At 33.0% G+C, this 17480-nt stretch overlaps 2 protein-coding genes across 3 annotated transcripts; both read right to left on the reverse strand.

Annotated features, from left to right (window-relative positions):
- LOC109361699 (aspartate aminotransferase, mitochondrial-like) lies at nucleotides 742-5242 on the reverse strand. Of its 2 annotated transcripts, XM_019607224.1 has the most exons (10): nucleotides 4941-5242; nucleotides 4545-4630; nucleotides 3031-3237; nucleotides 2844-2949; nucleotides 2247-2351; nucleotides 1982-2154; nucleotides 1579-1738; nucleotides 1389-1484; nucleotides 1050-1144; nucleotides 743-905 (listed from the first exon to the last, which is right to left on the reverse strand). In XM_019607224.1, exons 1-10 carry the CDS (start codon nucleotides 5103-5105, stop codon nucleotides 800-802), a joined length of 1299 nt encoding a protein of 432 aa, XP_019462769.1. In that variant the 5' UTR covers nucleotides 5106-5242; the 3' UTR covers nucleotides 743-799. The 2 variants fall into 2 exon arrangements, with proteins under 2 accessions (XP_019462770.1, XP_019462769.1); XM_019607225.1 differs by lacking the exon at nucleotides 4545-4630 and having other exon boundaries at nucleotides 742-905; nucleotides 4941-5091.
- LOC109361760 (cationic peroxidase 1-like) lies at nucleotides 9850-13549 on the reverse strand. The gene is made up of 4 exons (XM_019607300.1): nucleotides 13262-13549; nucleotides 11434-11625; nucleotides 10862-11027; nucleotides 9850-10349 (listed from the first exon to the last, which is right to left on the reverse strand). The coding sequence occupies exons 1-4, from the start codon at nucleotides 13493-13495 to the stop codon at nucleotides 9961-9963; spliced, it is 981 nt and encodes a 326-aa protein (XP_019462845.1). The 5' UTR covers nucleotides 13496-13549; the 3' UTR covers nucleotides 9850-9960.

A 17480-nucleotide genomic window follows, 5' to 3' on the forward strand; every position in this document is an offset into this window, starting at 1 on the left:
AGTCATCTTTAGAGATAAATATATTTTTGTTTTTTTGTGTTATCATTAATGACTAAATTTTAATTAAAATTAAATATTTAATTTGTTGTCTCTATACACATATGTGTTCAGACAAGTAATAAAATAAAATAAGAATATAATATCATTATGAATCTTTTATACACAGTCAGTACACGAATCATTATTTATAAAATAATTATACTTTTGTTTGAAAAGTGAATGATCGATTAAACATGAACTATTGATAATATAGTGACAATATATAATTTTAGATTTTTCTTCAGGTTGTCAGTGTTATATTAGATATTCTTTTTCTCTCACTGCTACTTCAGATCTATTAATTCTTTTGGCTTTACCAACATAAGATTTTATATAGGACACAAAAGGTGGAAAATATGACAAGAAGAAATGCAAAGTCAAGGTGTTGCAAAGTAAGATTTATATATGCTCTATAAGCCAAAATGTTTCTACAAGTAAATCTTCTATTTCATTCATCACTCAATTTGTAGCTGTTTTTATAAAACTAAAATTATCTTTACAAAATCAGTACTCACATAATCCAATAAGACTTAATTTAAACATTATTGTATGATATCCATAAAAATATGTTGTGTCATATGTTGTTCCGCGCCAATTAAAACATAACATGTCAATTAACTTTTTTAAACCTTCATCATTATTATAGTTTTTGCTTCATTATTATTGACACAGTCACACAGACAATGTATAAGACAGAATTTGGGATGGTAGATCTCTCTTTCCCATATATCATAACTGAAATGGTTAACGTATCTTGTGATCAAAACCTATTGTTACATGCAGTCAATGCTTCTTCATCAATTCTGGTCACTTGATGTATTGCATTTGCCAAATACTTGACATTGCTTGTTGTCACAGCTGCCATGCTGCAAGTATTACTAAGGAGTTATAGCAACTAGCAAGAGTATTTTGTAGTTCAATCATTGAAATCTAATTAACAAAGAGACATAAAAGAGAGAATTTAATTATAGTGATTGTGGTTGAGTTGTTGATATTTGCTTGAAGCATACCTTATTCGTCCATCAGGAGTCATGTATATATGGAATATCTTCTCCAGGAGTTTAACCTGATCCGGGGTTAGTCCAGAAAAGCAGAACATGCCACCCTGCATTAGTACATGCATTAAATTGAAGTATACATTATCGACCAAGAGGACACAGGTTCGAATTTTGGACGTATTTTATCCGCTTGTGAGGTAAGACTGATATTTGTACCTTCCTCAGACTATACTAGGTAGGAGCTTCATTCTGCCCTAAATACAACTACGTGCTCTTGTTATAAGATGTTGCTTCAAGCAAAAGGTAACAACATATACAAATTAGTGAAATTACAAATCAGAAACCTTTTACCTGGGTAGTTATATGCTCCCAATTGAAAGATGAATCCAAGGTCTCAAGACTTTGGCGCAGACTAGATCGCATTGTTTGAATCCGTTTTGCCATTACCTTCAAACATGGAATTGCCATCAAATGTAGCTAGAGCTTTGATCAATTTGATAAAAAAGGGAAAAGATACCATGAATGTGAGGGCTGCTATTACATTAATCTCTTTCCTCCAAAGTGCTTTCATATCTGGGTCACTCAAGATCATAGTAACTAGTAAGATACCATGAATGTGAGGGCTGCTATACATTGAATGGGCAATTTTTTGTAGTTGGCTTTTGACTGCAGATGCTTGCTTTATATCCTGACACAAAACACTATTATGGATACTATATTAGTAGACCAATAAAGCTGGATAGAACATAATTTAACAATCAAAATGATTAAACATATTTGCATTATTACAATGTTGAGCATTGCCACAAAGATACATCATGAAACATATTATATAGCTAAGTCCTATTATAAAAACTGAAGCTGCAGAGTCATTGCATATGATATGCTTCTAATTACTAGGATATAGAACTCAACTTTTGGAGTGAAATTAAGTATTTTCTTACCTTAGACAACCAACTTTATGCCCAAATAATCCCATATTCTTTGCAAATGTTTGAGCACAACCTATTAAATGTCCATCTTCAAGGAATATTCGAAGTGCTACGGCATCCTTGTCAAGATCCCCGGTTGAAAAACCTTGATAAGCCATGTCGAAGAAGGGAAAGTGGTTTTTTACCTGGGAAATAGTTAATGTAAAAATATTAGAAGTTTATATCTGGCTTATGCTTTTGGTACAAAGCAATATTAAAGCATGCCATTTGTTATCACCTTGAACTGGTATGATATCTCCCTCCATTGTTCCTCAGTAGGATCAACACCGGTTGGGTTATGAGCGCATGGATGGAGCAAGAAGAAAGAACAATCTGGTGCATTCTGAGCATACCAGCATCAAATAAACAAAAGATTAAAGGTTAGTTTATAGTTTATACAGTACTTGCATTGGGTGAAACAAAACTTAAGTTGCACTTCAATGCAGTTTGTTGAAGCAATAAAACTATAAAAGTGATATTTCATAGGTGAAGACTAAATATATCTATAATGCACATTGTAGCTTATTAGATTTTTGTAAGAAACAAGGAGCATATTTAAGGTCCATTTGCGATTTGAGTTTTGGAGAAAATGGGAAGGCTTAGCTTCAAAGCCATGAATCACACTTGTAAGTTGGCTCTTAAGCCTTCATTTTCTCTCCAAAGTACAACTCGCAAACAGTCCCTAAGGGTCTATGTGCAATTGGTTATTATTGGAGGAAAACTAAGGGAACTTCAGAGCCATGAAATATAATTATGATATGACTATCTCAAGCCCTCCCTTTCTCCTATAAAACCCAACTCGTAAACAAACTCTTGGATCATAAGATTCTGATACCTTGACATCATTAATGAGTGCAGCAAAGTCTAATCCCTTGGTATCTCGATTGTAGTAGTGGAAGGTTTTGATAGGAATTTCAGCTTGTCCCCATATGTTGTGGTGACTATAGCATTAGTGCACAAACTTATATTAGGTAATTGAAAGAAGCAAGCTGAAAGAACATTACAAGGTGAAAAGGACTTACTTTGACCAGGTTGGATCTGGTAGATAAATTTGTGAATCAGGATAGAAATGCCTTTGGAATTCAGCAAAAAGGCGACATGCACCGGTTCCAGACAAAGCTGGAATTCCAGCAAACAATCCTTCTCTTACTACATATGAATCATTCCCATATGCCAACTTTACACTCTCCAGAACAAATTTTGAAGTGACTGCAGAAGAGTTTAAGTTCCTGTCAATAAGTGAAATTAATACTCCTTTTTAGAAGGCAAAAATATTTTAAGTTGTGACAGATATATTGTAGCCGACCTCATCTAGTGGGATATATGCTTGGTTGTTGATTGTTGTTGTTAGCGATTCAAATTGCAGACTACATTACGTGATGCGGCTGCAATATTGTGGTTGCGGTGACCGCCACAACTGTATTAAACCGCAATTGCATTGTGATATGAATCAAAGTGATGCAAGCATATCGGGCTGCAATGCAACCGCATCGGATTGCGTTTGGGCCACATCAGGCAGCACTGGGCCGCATCAGAACGACCGCAATCCGTATTACAATGGTCGCATCAATCACATTAACCGCAACCTTGACCACAATTTAAAACACTGATTCTTGTTATTCCTGATATATGTTTTACAAATTGAGGAGATGCTGTAATATGTAATGCAGAACAACATGATCTGTAGGAGAAAGGACTTCTACAAAATGAGCAAATCAAGAATTCTGCAACTAATAAGAATTTTTTATTTGAATGATTGTGAACATACTTTAAGAATAAAATTAAACTCCATCACTCCTCGTATAAATTGTTCAAAGTATCTGAGTGAAATCAATGCAGATAACATTGTATTACACATGTTTTGATTTTTAATAGAGAGGGTGGTATCTATAAGCTATCAGTGCATATAAGCACCCAAAATTGTTAGGACTAATATAACAAGAGTATAATATCTATGCATTGTCAATATAAAGATTTATACACAGTCATCTACCATTCATTTGTAATACTTTTTCAAAAGTTAATGTTGAAGATTGGATGATACAATGACAATATATTGAACTCATATATTATCGGAACATCTTTTCTCATATAATAAAAGGGTGTTGCTTATAACTTATGTTGTAGCAATAGATTGAGATCAAAACTAGAAAATTTGTTCAACTATTCTACTTTTAACGAAAGCAATAGATTATGACCAAGACTATGGTATCCACTTCTAAAAGCAATAAATAAATAACAAATAAATAAATAAATATATTATTTGTAGGACTAAATTTGATGCCCTCATTGACATGTATCCCATTCTTATATCAGCATATCATGGGACTACTGACTACTCTATCTCGAGATAAGAGATACATCGACATTTACTTACAAAATCAATTTCTGGAATTAAGAATTTGTCATTTACTTATGACATGCCATGACATTAAGATCATATTCCAATGGAATAAATATTAAGATAGAAGAATCAGACAGGACTAAACTGATAATAGAGACAACATGCGTAAGAGAAGAAATGTCTAAGACTCACTCCAATTTACATCTCTCAATCTTTGCTTCCGCGTCACGAACGCAATGAGGAATCAAAGGTTTGCCATCATCATCTCTATAAGTCCCCTTAATGTACAAAACAAGAGATGAACAAATTTATGAATTCAGTAAACATTTTGACACAAGAGTAAGGTTATTGGACTGCATACATCTATCATACCCCACTATGACTATCTTTGTGACTTCGGTTTTGGAGGAAAAAAATGGAAATTTAAGGCCTCAAAGTCAAAAAGTATATTTGTCTCTCACTATGAAGCTTTCCCTTTTTTCCTCTCCAAAATCTAACTCGCAAATGGGTCGGAACCGGAACCTCATGCAATACTTTTTTAGTAAACATTAGTTTTCCTAAGCAAAGTTAAGGGTGAAGATGTTATACCACACCAAGATGAATCTTGAGGGGAAAAGGGTCAGCAAGAAAAGCTTCATTTACACTAACAATGGGGTCTTTCGGTGCTGGTCTTACATGATTCCACCAGCCACGGGCAGTGGCAGAAGTGGATAGAAATCTTCTGGCAGTTCTTCCATTAATGTACCTCCACATGATGATACAGAATTACACTCTTGAATGGATAATCTATGATGTGAGTTCAGTAAAATGCTGCTTCACGTGGTTGAAGCAAATTGAAAGGGAAATATGCGAAATTAGAAGCATATAAGGTGGTGGCGAAGGAGATTGAACTTTCTCTTCCCATGGTTTCGCCATTGGTATTTTCAACTTGTTCCTATGTGCTCCTTTGATTTCTTTGCATGGAAAAAACAACATGGGTACCTGGGTTTGACTTGACTATTATTTTTAGATGACTACGTGTCAGCTTGTAAAATCATCATGTGATTTGAAATTATATTTAATCATTATATAAGATTGTTGGTTGGTATTCACAATTGAACAATGTTATGTTTACGTTCAAAGCTAACACTCCACATTGAAAAGATGAAATGATAAGATGAACATTTCCATAACCTGGAATTGCTTTTTCAACATTTCCATAACCTAATTATCTTTTCTTTTATAAGTTATGCCCAAAGAAATCAGCGCAGAAGTTATTTCCAATTCAAGTTGATCAATCTTAGACTAAGAATCATAATATGTAAATATCCAATTTTGACCAACTACAAAAATTTAAAATTGATTTAAAAAATATATATTTCAAACAGTAATAAAATATCATTTTTAAATAAATAATTAAGTAAAGTTATTATGTTATTTTCAAATTGAAAAACGAGAGAGAGATTAATATTCATCTCTTTATTTTTTAATAAAAAAGCTAACTAGTACACTTGACACTTTTATCAATTTCTTACACCTTTTTAAATTAATAAATAAAGTAATTTTGAAAATTAAAAAAATAGTTAAGATATTTGGTTTTTTGAATTCATATATTTTTATTGTGATTATCCCTTTAGAAAATAAAATAACAATAAAAAACAACTTTTGGAATTAAAGATAGGAATGAAGAGAAGTGGGGATCAGATATTTTCCTGAGATAGCATGCTTATCAGTAAGGGCAATGGAAAAAGAGGTTAATGCCATGAAATTTTGTTTGATGACTCCAGCTTCTAGAAGTTAATATCATGACATTACTCAAAGAAGAACCATTCACATGAAAGTTAATGATTGTACTCGGCCAATTCCATAGAGCTTTTTCACAAGGGTAATGGAAAAATAGGTGCTCTAATGTTTCATTTTGTCTAAGGCTGAGGGAACAGATGGAAATTATAGGTATACCTATATTTCGCAAATTTTCCTCAATTGTGAGCTTATTATGGAGAAGCCTCTAGGAGATGAAGGATTTATATGGAGGAATGCTGGACTCCCAGATTACCTTGCATAGTGGATGTGAATGGCCCTTGGGTGCAATGTGGTTGTAGGCATCTTTTAGAGAGAGTTCTCCATCCTTTGAGTTCTACCAAACTAGTCTATCCTTGGTTTGATTTTTGGAATTGGCACTTTATTCATCATGTCAACTAGGTCATGTTGATATTGTCTAAACTATAGGGGGATTTTCCAATCATCATCTCTTATAAAATATTTGACCATAGCTTTCAAGTTTATATGTTGGACCATTTGAAAGGTATTCCTTCAGAGGTATTCCAAGCCAATTGTCTTTCTAGAAATGAATTCGGCTCTCATCCCCAATTTTCCAGATTGAGTTGGAAGTGGTAGACAATTTTTTGATCTTTATTCAGGCCAAATAAATGATTTAGTGTATTCGAATTCATGCCAAAAGGACTCACATATATAATAATGAGCTCAATCTGGGTGGGATGAAACCATCTCCCATGCTAACTTGAGCATAACTGTTTTGTTCAAAGCTCTATGGGATCTTAGACCCAAATCACCTTCTATAGTTGACATGCAAATTTTGTGTCAGACCACTGTGACTATCTTTCTCTCCTTTATATCCCTACCTAAATGAAGTTCCTTATGCTTTTGTAAAGCTCTTTGAAAAGTTGATTTGGCCAAGCATAGACAAGAACACTATAGATGAGCATGCTTTGAATTATGAATTTAACCAATTCTACTCTACTTATGATTGAGAGAAGATATTGTTTTAACTCATCCAATTTATTAACATTTCTATTTGCAATGGGTTGGGGATGAATTTTCCTAGGCATACATTTGAAGAGAGACACATCTAGATAGTTGAAAGGGAGAGATCAAGTTGAGAAACCCAAAGTAGACCTAAGAGATGCTCAAAGCTTTTCTAGGAGAAATGGTACCACTACATAATTTACATTTGTTGAGATTAAGAATTTGTCTATATGCTTGGCTATAATCATTGGTAAGCTTTTTGTAAGCTACTAATATTTTTTTTGATCCTTTGCAAAAAATTATGATGTCATTTGCATACAGAACATGAGAAGGGGAGCAAAGGTTGTTAGGCTCCGATGTTGGCTTTAGAGTATCATCTTGGACAAGCTTGGAGATTCTCCTACTAAGGACATCCTCTACAATGCAAATAAGAAGGGGAGATAAATGATCCCATTGTCTAACCCTTTTTTTTGCAGCTGAAATATCCCACACTATGGCCATTGTAGATGTAGAGAGCTTTGCATAACTTAGAATAATATTTATTCAATTAATGAACTTATCATTGAAACCAAAATCTATTAGAACCTCCAATAAGAAATTTCAATTTAGAGTATCTAAATGTTTCTTTATATATAGTTTCAATACTAGGTTCCCACCAAATTTTTTGTGATCTTGCTAAATGATGACTCCAAAAGTTATGAAAATACAATCCTTGATCTATTTGTCCCTTATAAATCATCTTTATTGAGGAGAAATGATTTTAGGAAGTATTGTTGCCAGTCAATTAACGAGAACTTTTGTGATGATTTCAAATTTAAAATTAACTAGAACAATTGGTTTAAACTCCTCAATTGTATCAACTCAGAAGGATTTGGACATGAGAACCACAATGCTAGTATTGAAGTTGGGGATGAGTCAATCATGAATGAAAAATTGAGTTACAATATTACAAACATCAAACTCCCAAAATGTCTCATAAATGTTGAAAAGAAGCATCCCAAAACCATAATGACTACTAGAGCCATCACCCATCATATTAAAAAGTGCATGAGTGTCACATAATAATTGATATATGTATGTCATGTTGTCTTCTTTAGGTAAAAACATCCATCTTATAAGATGAGATAAGTAGGATGAAGATCATTTTAAATTTCTCAATCTTTTTTTCTATCTTCAATCCTCTCTTCACTAAGGTGAACAACCTTTAACATCTCCCATTTTTTAAACTCCAAATTATAACTCTTTCATCAATAGAACATTTCTACTATCCTCATTTTAAGGATTTAGGAACCACCCCCGATCTATACTTGCATGTGTTCAATGGTAACATCCCTCTAATAAATGTTGCGAGTTAATACATATAGGAAAGAATAACATTTATTAGTAAGCTTTTCAAAGAGTTATGGTGAAAGCACGTGATAACCTCATAAGCCTAGGATTTAAGCATTCACTAATAAACTCAACCGAACTCTTACTCACCTTTGTTTCTACTCTTTTGTTGAGAATTCCGGAGGTACTAACAAACGTAGAGTTCTATATAACTCATATGGATGGTAGTGCCCAATTATTAATGTGAATAAAATCTATCTTGAGTGTCATGGTAATTAGGGTTAGTATTCTCTCTAATACATAAAATCTAGTATAAGGTCCATATTCTTGATATTTGATATCAAAAAAGAATTAATGGTTTAGATTAGGGATGGTAACGGGCATATGCGGACACGGGTAGTAGCTACTCGCTACCCATTTCAAAATAAAAGAACATTACCCATACCCGCCCGTACGCGTACGGGTACCCTGTGCGGGTATTTGCGGGTATTTCTGGGTACCCACAAGTACAACAGGTATCCGTGGGTTTCCTATATTATAAACGAATTTTTAATTTTTTACTTTTATTATGTTTCAAATGAGATAAAACTTAATTATTTTTTTACTTTTTGATTGAATATTTGACAAAAATACTAAATTTATTGGTGTTTTCTATTTGTGTGATTTTTTGTTCTCATTTCCTTAACAAAAAGTACATATTTTCTTTGTAAAACATGTGTATTTCTACACATGTAATAATATTTGTAGGGTGTTTCACCACCAAACTCAATAAAATATGTAAACAAAGTAAAAAGAAAAAATATACATAGTGCAATGAATGTTAGAACAATGTACTTTTTATTTTAATTAAATATAATATATTAATCATATAAATAACGGGTACCCGTAGACACAGGTACCATAATACTCGTACCCGCCCGTATATACTACGAGCATTTTTAAAAACCCGTTTATAATACTTGCGGATACCCGTTTGTGACCCGTACCCGTGCCCGTACGAGTTTTACCCGCGGGTACCCACAGGTACGGGTTTTTTTGCCATCCCTAGTTTAGATATTTTGTTTTTATTTAAATAAATTAAAATTTTAAAAGGAGTGGGGATCCATTTACTCCAAGAGTAAGTTTTTTAAACTTAATCTTCATCCTAGCCATCAATTTTAGGAAAATCCAATGGTTTGAATTAATGAGTAAATCTAAACCATTAGATTTCCCTAGAATTGATGGCTATGATGAAGAGTAAGTTTAAAAAACTTACTTTTGAAGTACGTGGATCCCTCCTCTTTTAAAAGTTCATTCTTACTCTCACATTTTAGTATTGGAGATGATATCTAAACTGATTATTCTCTCGCAACATATATAGGGTTGAACTCATCTAATATACATTTCTATAAAATAAAGTAATCAATTAATTTCATAATTTAAATCAAATACAAAAATATATCAAAAGTTTAAATCAAATAAAAAAAAGATACCACAAGTACATGTCCAAATGCAAGGGATAAGCATTAAGCAATAAACAAGTTGTAGAATGGACTCAATTGACTCTACTGCATTGTTTTCTTATCTGGCCTTTGGTGCCTATTAGTGGGCTTAGTTTTCCCATCTTTTCCATTGCCTTAGCAAAGTCATTTTGAAAGAGGGTTGAGTTGGTGGTGTAATTCAGAACTTGGGATTTTGTGAAACCACCATTAAAGAGTTGTTGGTCGGAGTGAAAAAGACCCTTTTTGTTAACTAAACTCTTGTAATAACCACTGTCAAAAAGGTCTGCAGATGTGGAGTTGTCAAGAGAGGAAAAATTATCATCACCACCTGTTTTGGGACAATTTCCTTTCAATGATTTTGCAAAAGAGGGATCTATGTTGCTTTCATTGTAAATCCTTGTTTTGAAGAATCTACACCTCCCTTTGCCTATGGTGTGAGCACCTGAACAGCAAAATTTGTTTAATAAATAACTCTAAAATTGAAAGTATACAAAAAATTCATATATCATGAATTAGGGTTTAAATTGTGATCCATTGAATGTAATTGTGGTCATGATATTTTTATCACATTTGCTCCCATTTCCTTGAAGTATCATTAAATATAATTTCACCAATATTATATTATACCAATAAGGTATTAATTTAGTAGCGTAAGAATTTATTGTATCCCTAATAAGTTAAAGGATTAAAGATTCAACTCCTATAAACGATATTTGTTAAATAGACTATTTATATACTCCAAAAAAGATTAGTTAATTTCTTAGACATGAATGATGAGATACCTTATACAATAAAAAACAAAATAATGCTATCAATTTTTGACTGAAATTCAAATGTTGATGGGATTTATTGGGTGTGGGTAGTATTTATGTAGATACTTCTTTAAAAGCTTTTTGAGCTAGGACTGGATTAAATATTAATTCACTTGAATAAGAAATTTAAGCAATGACCTACCTGATAAAGCAACCATTTCTTGTGCTGTGAAACCCTTTTTTGCAAAACCACTGATGAGGCCACCAAGATCTAAAAAGGGACCGGGCAAGTCTGAATTAGCACCACGTAAACTTGCAGTGGTTGAGTCTCTTCTGCCCAAGCTAACATGCCAACCTAGTCCTCCAAGCTGTCAATTATATATGCATTAATTAATTAGTAACCACATACATATGAAATCTTAATCTTAATTCCATTGTTAGCCGTGATTCAAATTGCGGATCACGTCACGTGATGCGGCTGCCACAACCACATCACACGACAATTGTAATGTGATATTGAATTATAACGATGCGGCCACATTAACTACAACGTTACTGTATTAGACCGCATTTGAGTCATATTAAACCACATCGAATTCGATTTTTTTTTGTAATTACAAAATAACTTATATTAAAGCGGTTGTAATCTGTATCACAATAGTCACAATAACCATAATTATAACCACAACGGTGATACAAATGCCCATGCAAGCTCAATTTAAAACATTGGCTCTTATAACTATAGTAAAATTACTATTTTAAATCAATACTTACAGCAACAACTGATTCCTTAGCTGCAACTGCTAAAATGTCTGCGCAAGAGAACACACCAGGGCACAAGGTCTCTAATTTATATTTTATGTTCTCTATGACATCGAAACCCCTAAGAGAGTTCATGTTGGGAAAAGCATTTTGTTCTCCAGTGAAATGTAGTGTATCTTTTAACAATACAGATGCATCACATCCCTACAGAAAATATGAACAAAGAATAAACAATGCAACTTTAGGATTTAGAAATGATGTTTCTTTCTTCCCCTATATATACACACGATTATGAGACCTTTTTTTAAACAAATAGAAGAATTTAACTCATGCTACACTTCCTTTGCCTCTTATTAGTGTAGTTTTATGTGCTTATGCATATGAAATATTTATTTTTTATCTTAACATCAGTCACGAGGACAGGGGATAATTAGCTGAAATAAGAAACAAAATGTTAAACATGTAATTACATAATTTACATCTCAATATATTAAATATTAAAGTTTTAATAAAATTATATTATTTAATTAATTTGTTAACTTCTTATATTCAACCCTTATAAATAATTTTAAAAACCATATTTTCATTATATTAAAAAGTAAAGCAGGTCAATCATATATGGATAGCTATTAAACCCAGTTCTACTGGTCGGTTCCACTAATTTGACTGTGAATTGGATATCTTGTCGGTTTGTGTCGTCCTTCCAACTAGTTATGAAGCAGTTTAATTCGATCAATTTAAGCATAAAATGGTGATTGAGTCGGTTAGACCGATTCAATTCGGTCAATTCAATCAATTTTAAGAAGCATCAAAACAACATCTTTTTGAGAAAAAAGCTAACTCGGTCAAGTTGTTTATAATTATAATTTTTTGTTAGCTTATGTTAAAAAAATGATATTGTTTAATTAAGTTTAAATTTATTAATACACTTTTGTTGCAATTAAAACATAAAACCTATGTTATTTGATAATATTCGTAACTTATTTATAAAATTTAGTTGTAGAAAAATCTTTCATCTCATTTGTTTTATAAGATATTAGCAAGTTAGCTGTGCATTCGCAAAATACACATTTCTCATGCATTCGACTGGATAAAAACACATATTTCCTAAACAATTGTTGGTTTCATGCATCGTAGGGAATTGTGCACATTTTAAAATGATGATAGGTTATTATTGATTATATCAATTTACAGAAAAGTTATAGTGGTGTTATCATTATTCATTAATTCATTAATAAAGCAGAGGATATGAAAGGTCAAATGAGTATATGTTAGCTTTGATCATGTGTGGTAGGGTGTATGTGAGGTAGTAAAGTCTTTTAGGAGGTAATTATTTTGCCGAGAGCTTGACACGTGGCATGGAGGAACTTTATTTTCTTATATAGTTATAGATTTCACTAATGATAAGTTTATATATCCGGAACAAACAATTAAATAATGTTGTATTATAAATTTAATAATTTTTTAATACGAGTTGAGTCAATTGATGAAACTAGTGACTTGCTGGTTGGGTCAAGTGACCCATTAACGTAGTACCTTAAATCCTTAATCGACTCAATAGTGATTCGATTTTAATATGATGTTATATAAGAGAGTTGACATTCCAAGTGAAATTTTAACAGGTCAAAATTTAAATTTTATTAATTTTAGATTGTCAACAAATTGATTACACACTAATCTAGGATTATTTTTAATTCGAAACACAATAAAGATACTAATAAAAAATGGAAAAACAACCAAGATATTCTGTTTTATATATTTTTTCTTCTTGTGATTAATAAAATTTTGCTTATCAAAAAACAATGCAAGAGGAAAAAAGAATGAAAATATGAGAACTTACTTGAACAAAGCAATCATGGAAATGAAGTCGGAGCAAGGATGCACCCATTCGACGATCCTTTAACACAGCAAGGCTTATTGATTTCTTAATGGTAACAAGTGCTCCAGGACAATGTGAGTCATAAAATGTAATTGGTTGTAACTGTGCAAAAGCTATCCCAAAAACACAAAAGAACAAACCCATTCTTAGTTTTAAGTGAGACAAAGTCACCATTAGATGAGAACTTGAAGCCATGACTAGGAATTCTTAGATAAAGGGTGATAAGAGAATGTATGATTAGTGCTTCGTTAAGGGTCTCATATGTATCCCTATTTATACAAGATGCTAACTACTATAGTTTTGAAGTTCTTTCTTGTACTCCTAATCAACACTCCACGATTATAGACATAGGAATTAAAAAAATCACATAGAGCAAAACGAATGTTCTGGTAAGTCAGTTGCTATCTGATTTTGTGTGATTAAATTTTGGTTTAACTGTATGATGTTAGCTGCATTATATTATATGATAAGCAAATTGACTTGTTGATTATGTTGCACATGTCATGGGGTTTACTCGGATCCCACTACCCTTTATTAAATATTTTTTCTATCTAAAAAACAATTTTATTAAATATATACTTAAATGTACAAAATGTTACAATAATGAGGTAAGGATGAGAGAGTGAAAAAATAAATACAAGGAGACATGTTTAAGAGAGGTGAGTGAGATTTAGACAGTTTTTAGTAGATATTCATGGGGATTGGATACCCAATCAAAGTAGGATATTATTGATTTGACTATTTTTCCAATGATCTAGACCCAAGACTATGCGCAGATGTCTGACTTGAATTGAAGACAATCCTATTGGTTTTATAAGACATTGAAAGATTATGGAGAAATGGTTGCTGAATCTCTTTGAATGAATGAATGTGTACAATGGCAGAGTCTAATATACCAAGGCAAAGAGAAACTAACTAACTAGTTGTTAGTAATTAATTAACATCCTACTATTTAAGAAAATTGGGCCAAATTAAATGGGTACTTAATTAATTAACCGAGACTTTAGACAGTTTTCTATTTAAACTGAAATCTCAGCATATGTGGCATAAGAATCTATACATTTTACATCATTTTCTTTGCATATTTTCGAGTTACTCATTGTCATATCTAGGAGAAAATATTGCATGTTGCATTAGGAGAAAGATTAGATCATGCTAAAGCTTTAAGTTTCATATTCATATTGCATGTTATTTGAAAATATTTCTTGCATCATTCTTGTGTTTCTTGGAAAGAAAAGAGATAGTTTTTAATGATTGCATAATTTCAGAAACCTCATACATGTACATTCATATTAGACTAGGAAGTCTTGTGAGTTCTTGCTTAGGTTTTAGTCTTTGATCTTTATTTTAAAATCCGAGTATTAAGTACTCATTCATAACTCAAAGCATTGTAATTCAAGGATTAGGAAAATCCTAGCCGCAGTTAGGTAAGGTGTTCTTCATAAAGATTTGGAGGTCTTGGGTTAAAGAGCGATACCTTGGTTGGGGCCGAATCGCAGTAAGAAAGGTTTTCTTGAGAGGCGATTTTAGGAAAGGTCAAACCAAGGGTGAAGAAGTTCTTTGGGTTCCAAGAAAGGAGCGTTCGAGTATTGTAATTGGAAGCGTGTATGTAACAATACATTGTGTTGTATAGTGAAGATGAAAATCTCCCAAGATCAGAAGGGGAGACCTAGATGTAGTTTTGTAGTGGACCGCAAAATGAACCATGATAAAATCCTTGCGCAATCTTTTCTATCCCTTTCTCTTTTACATTTCAAGTTGTAATATTGCATGATATAATATGATAATTTGTATACTAGTTATGTACTATAACTAGTTTAATTCTGTGTATAAATATCTGTTATATCATTGCCCGATTTCTCGTAACCTGCCGTGCAAGAGAGCTGTTAAACAAGATTTTCTGCATTCTGTTTTTACTGTGTTTAATTGATTATGAACAATGCTTAATCGATTAACTGAGCATTTTTTGGAAATTGTGCAAAAATCCAGAAAGCGGAACTTGAGCTCCGCTACACCTATTCAACCCCCTTCTAGGTATATTCTGTCCAGTGATACCTAACAAAAATCGTCTAACTCTTTATTATGTGCTTCGTATGCTAAATGTCAAATATGCTTCAAAATGAATACTTGTTGAATGCATTTCATTGCTAATATGATTCATGATCTAGTATAATTTTCTCTATATGTATATGTGGCTGCTTAAAAATTGTTTGATATGTGTTAGAAATCTTTGTATGCTTCTAAAACTCAAAAAACTTCTTGATTCTCCAAATCTGATGCCTGTTAATCGATTAACCATAAGTCTTAATCGATTAAGATGAGTTCCGGTAGCCAACATTTATTTTTCACGAAATTTAATCGATTAATGTCCCATCTTAATCGATTACCTGGGCTCATTTATCTGAAAATCTGGAATTTTAACTATAATTAATCGATTAAGTGCTGCATTTAATCGATTAACGACAACAGATATAGCAGAACCAGAAGCATTTTTGCCATATTTTTTCAAATCCTCTCTATCCCCTTTCTCTCAAAATCTCGGAGGCAACAATATAATCTGAGTTCTTAGTCAAAAAGAAGAATAAACATCACCCTTCATCCACATTGCACTTCATTTTATCTTATTTTCTCTCAAATTTGTCCAAAAACCCCACTTTCCCAATTCCAAACCCTGAGGTTAGGTTCCCCCAAAAATCCTTCTTCAACTCGGTTTTGCAATCAAAATGGAAAGAAGACAGTCAAAAAGGATTAAGACAACTTCTCAACGCCCACGAAAGACTCCCATTCCTACAGCACCGAATCCAAATGTGAGGCAGGACTGTGGAGACCCCTACTACTCTCTCATACTGCAGGAGACTCGGTTGTCAAAATTTCAGGGGAGGAAACCAACTTACATTAGGTATGCTGATTTAACCTGGATGTCAGAACAAAATTTTGAGTTTCCGCAAGGTATGCAAGCTGAAGGAGCTGTCACCTTTTTGGAATTAAATGGAAATATTTACCCTACCTTAGTTAGACAATTTTATGCCAACTTCAGATACAAGGATGACAAGTATTGGTCTATGGTTTCTAGAAAGTTATTTGAGCTGAGTGAGGATTTTTTCATGAATGTGGGAGGTTTATCCACCAATGGTGCTAGCATTGGTAATTGTGACTGAGTCAAGAATTCATTCGATGCTGCTGAGGTTTACAAGTCTTATTTGAGAGGTCCCCATCTGTATATCCAAGGAGAATTAACAAAAGCTGAGTCATTATCTGTGGAAAATAGACTATTGCACTATCTAATAGCGTACATCTTAGTTCAGAGACACACGAATCATGCACAACCCACTGTGAATGATGTAAGGTTTATGTATGATGTTAAGGAAAATGTTATGATTAATTGGCCTGAGGAGATTTTGAAGGTCATGTATAGTGTGCCAACATCACAACCCAAGATGCTTCCCTATAGTATATTCATTTTGAGGATCATCGATTATCTGCATATTGATGTGTCTGATACCTAACAAGTGGTATCAGAGAACCACATGTTGATAGGTTGATGGAGTCTTATGATAAAGATCATCTTGTTGGTGAAAGTCTGATCCACAAGATGGATATTTACAAGTATGGAAATATTTGGCAATACTAAGAGGATTATAACACTACTGTGGACTTGGACTTATCTGGAGATGAGGATCTGGCAGGAATGGATCAACCTAATGCAGGAACTCAGGGGGAGTCGTCTGGAACAACACCACAGGTACCACCCTTTGGATTAGCTCAGTTGGATGCAATGGAGCAAAGGCTGAATAATAAAATGGATCTACATTTTCAGACTTTGAAGGACTCTTATCATACTGATTTGAAGCAATTTGAGGAACGTCAGGTTGCCTACATTGATAACCACTATCAGTCTATGAGGAGCTTTGTTCAAAACACTATTGAAGCATAAAATGACAGGTTTTGTGCAGAATTTGAGAAGCTGAGAGTCCTCATTCAGGGAGATAGTAGTCTGATAGTTCCTGATGACAGATACCTTCCTCCGCATCCTTAGATTAGAATACCTTAGACCATAGGTTTCCTTTGGTTTAGTTCTTCTATTGGCTAATTTCTAAGTATTTTGTTTTGTACTATTGAGACATTTTTTCTCTTTGCTGTTGTTTGGGTTGTAATATTTTCCACCTACTTTGGCTGAATA

The sequence above is a fragment of the Lupinus angustifolius genome, chromosome LG12 (genome assembly GCF_001865875.1).
Source record: "Lupinus angustifolius cultivar Tanjil chromosome LG12, LupAngTanjil_v1.0, whole genome shotgun sequence".
Lineage (NCBI taxonomy): Eukaryota > Viridiplantae > Streptophyta > Magnoliopsida > Fabales > Fabaceae > Lupinus > Lupinus angustifolius.

Bases quoted from the DNA above. Each gene is read 5' to 3' on its own strand.
- LOC109361699 (XM_019607224.1), bottom strand. From the start codon at position 5,105: ATGTGGAGGTACATTAATGGAAGAACTGCCAGAAGATTTCTATCCACT. The intron at 4,631-4,940 runs GTATAACATCTT...TTGTACATTAAG, and splicing joins TCAAGATTCATCTTGGTGTG to GGGACTTATAGAGATGATGA. The intron at 906-1,049 runs GTATGCTTCAAG...TAATACTTGCAG, and splicing joins ACTCCTGATGGACGAATAAG to CATGGCAGCTGTGACAACAA.
- LOC109361760 (XM_019607300.1), bottom strand. From the start codon at position 13,495: ATGGCTTCAAGTTCTCATCTAATGGTGACTTTGTCTCACTTAAAACTA. The intron at 11,028-11,433 runs GTAAGTATTGAT...TATAATTGACAG, and splicing joins CTAAGGAATCAGTTGTTGCT to CTTGGAGGACTAGGTTGGCA. The intron at 10,350-10,861 runs GTAGGTCATTGC...TTTGCTGTTCAG, and splicing joins AGAAATGGTTGCTTTATCAG to GTGCTCACACCATAGGCAAA.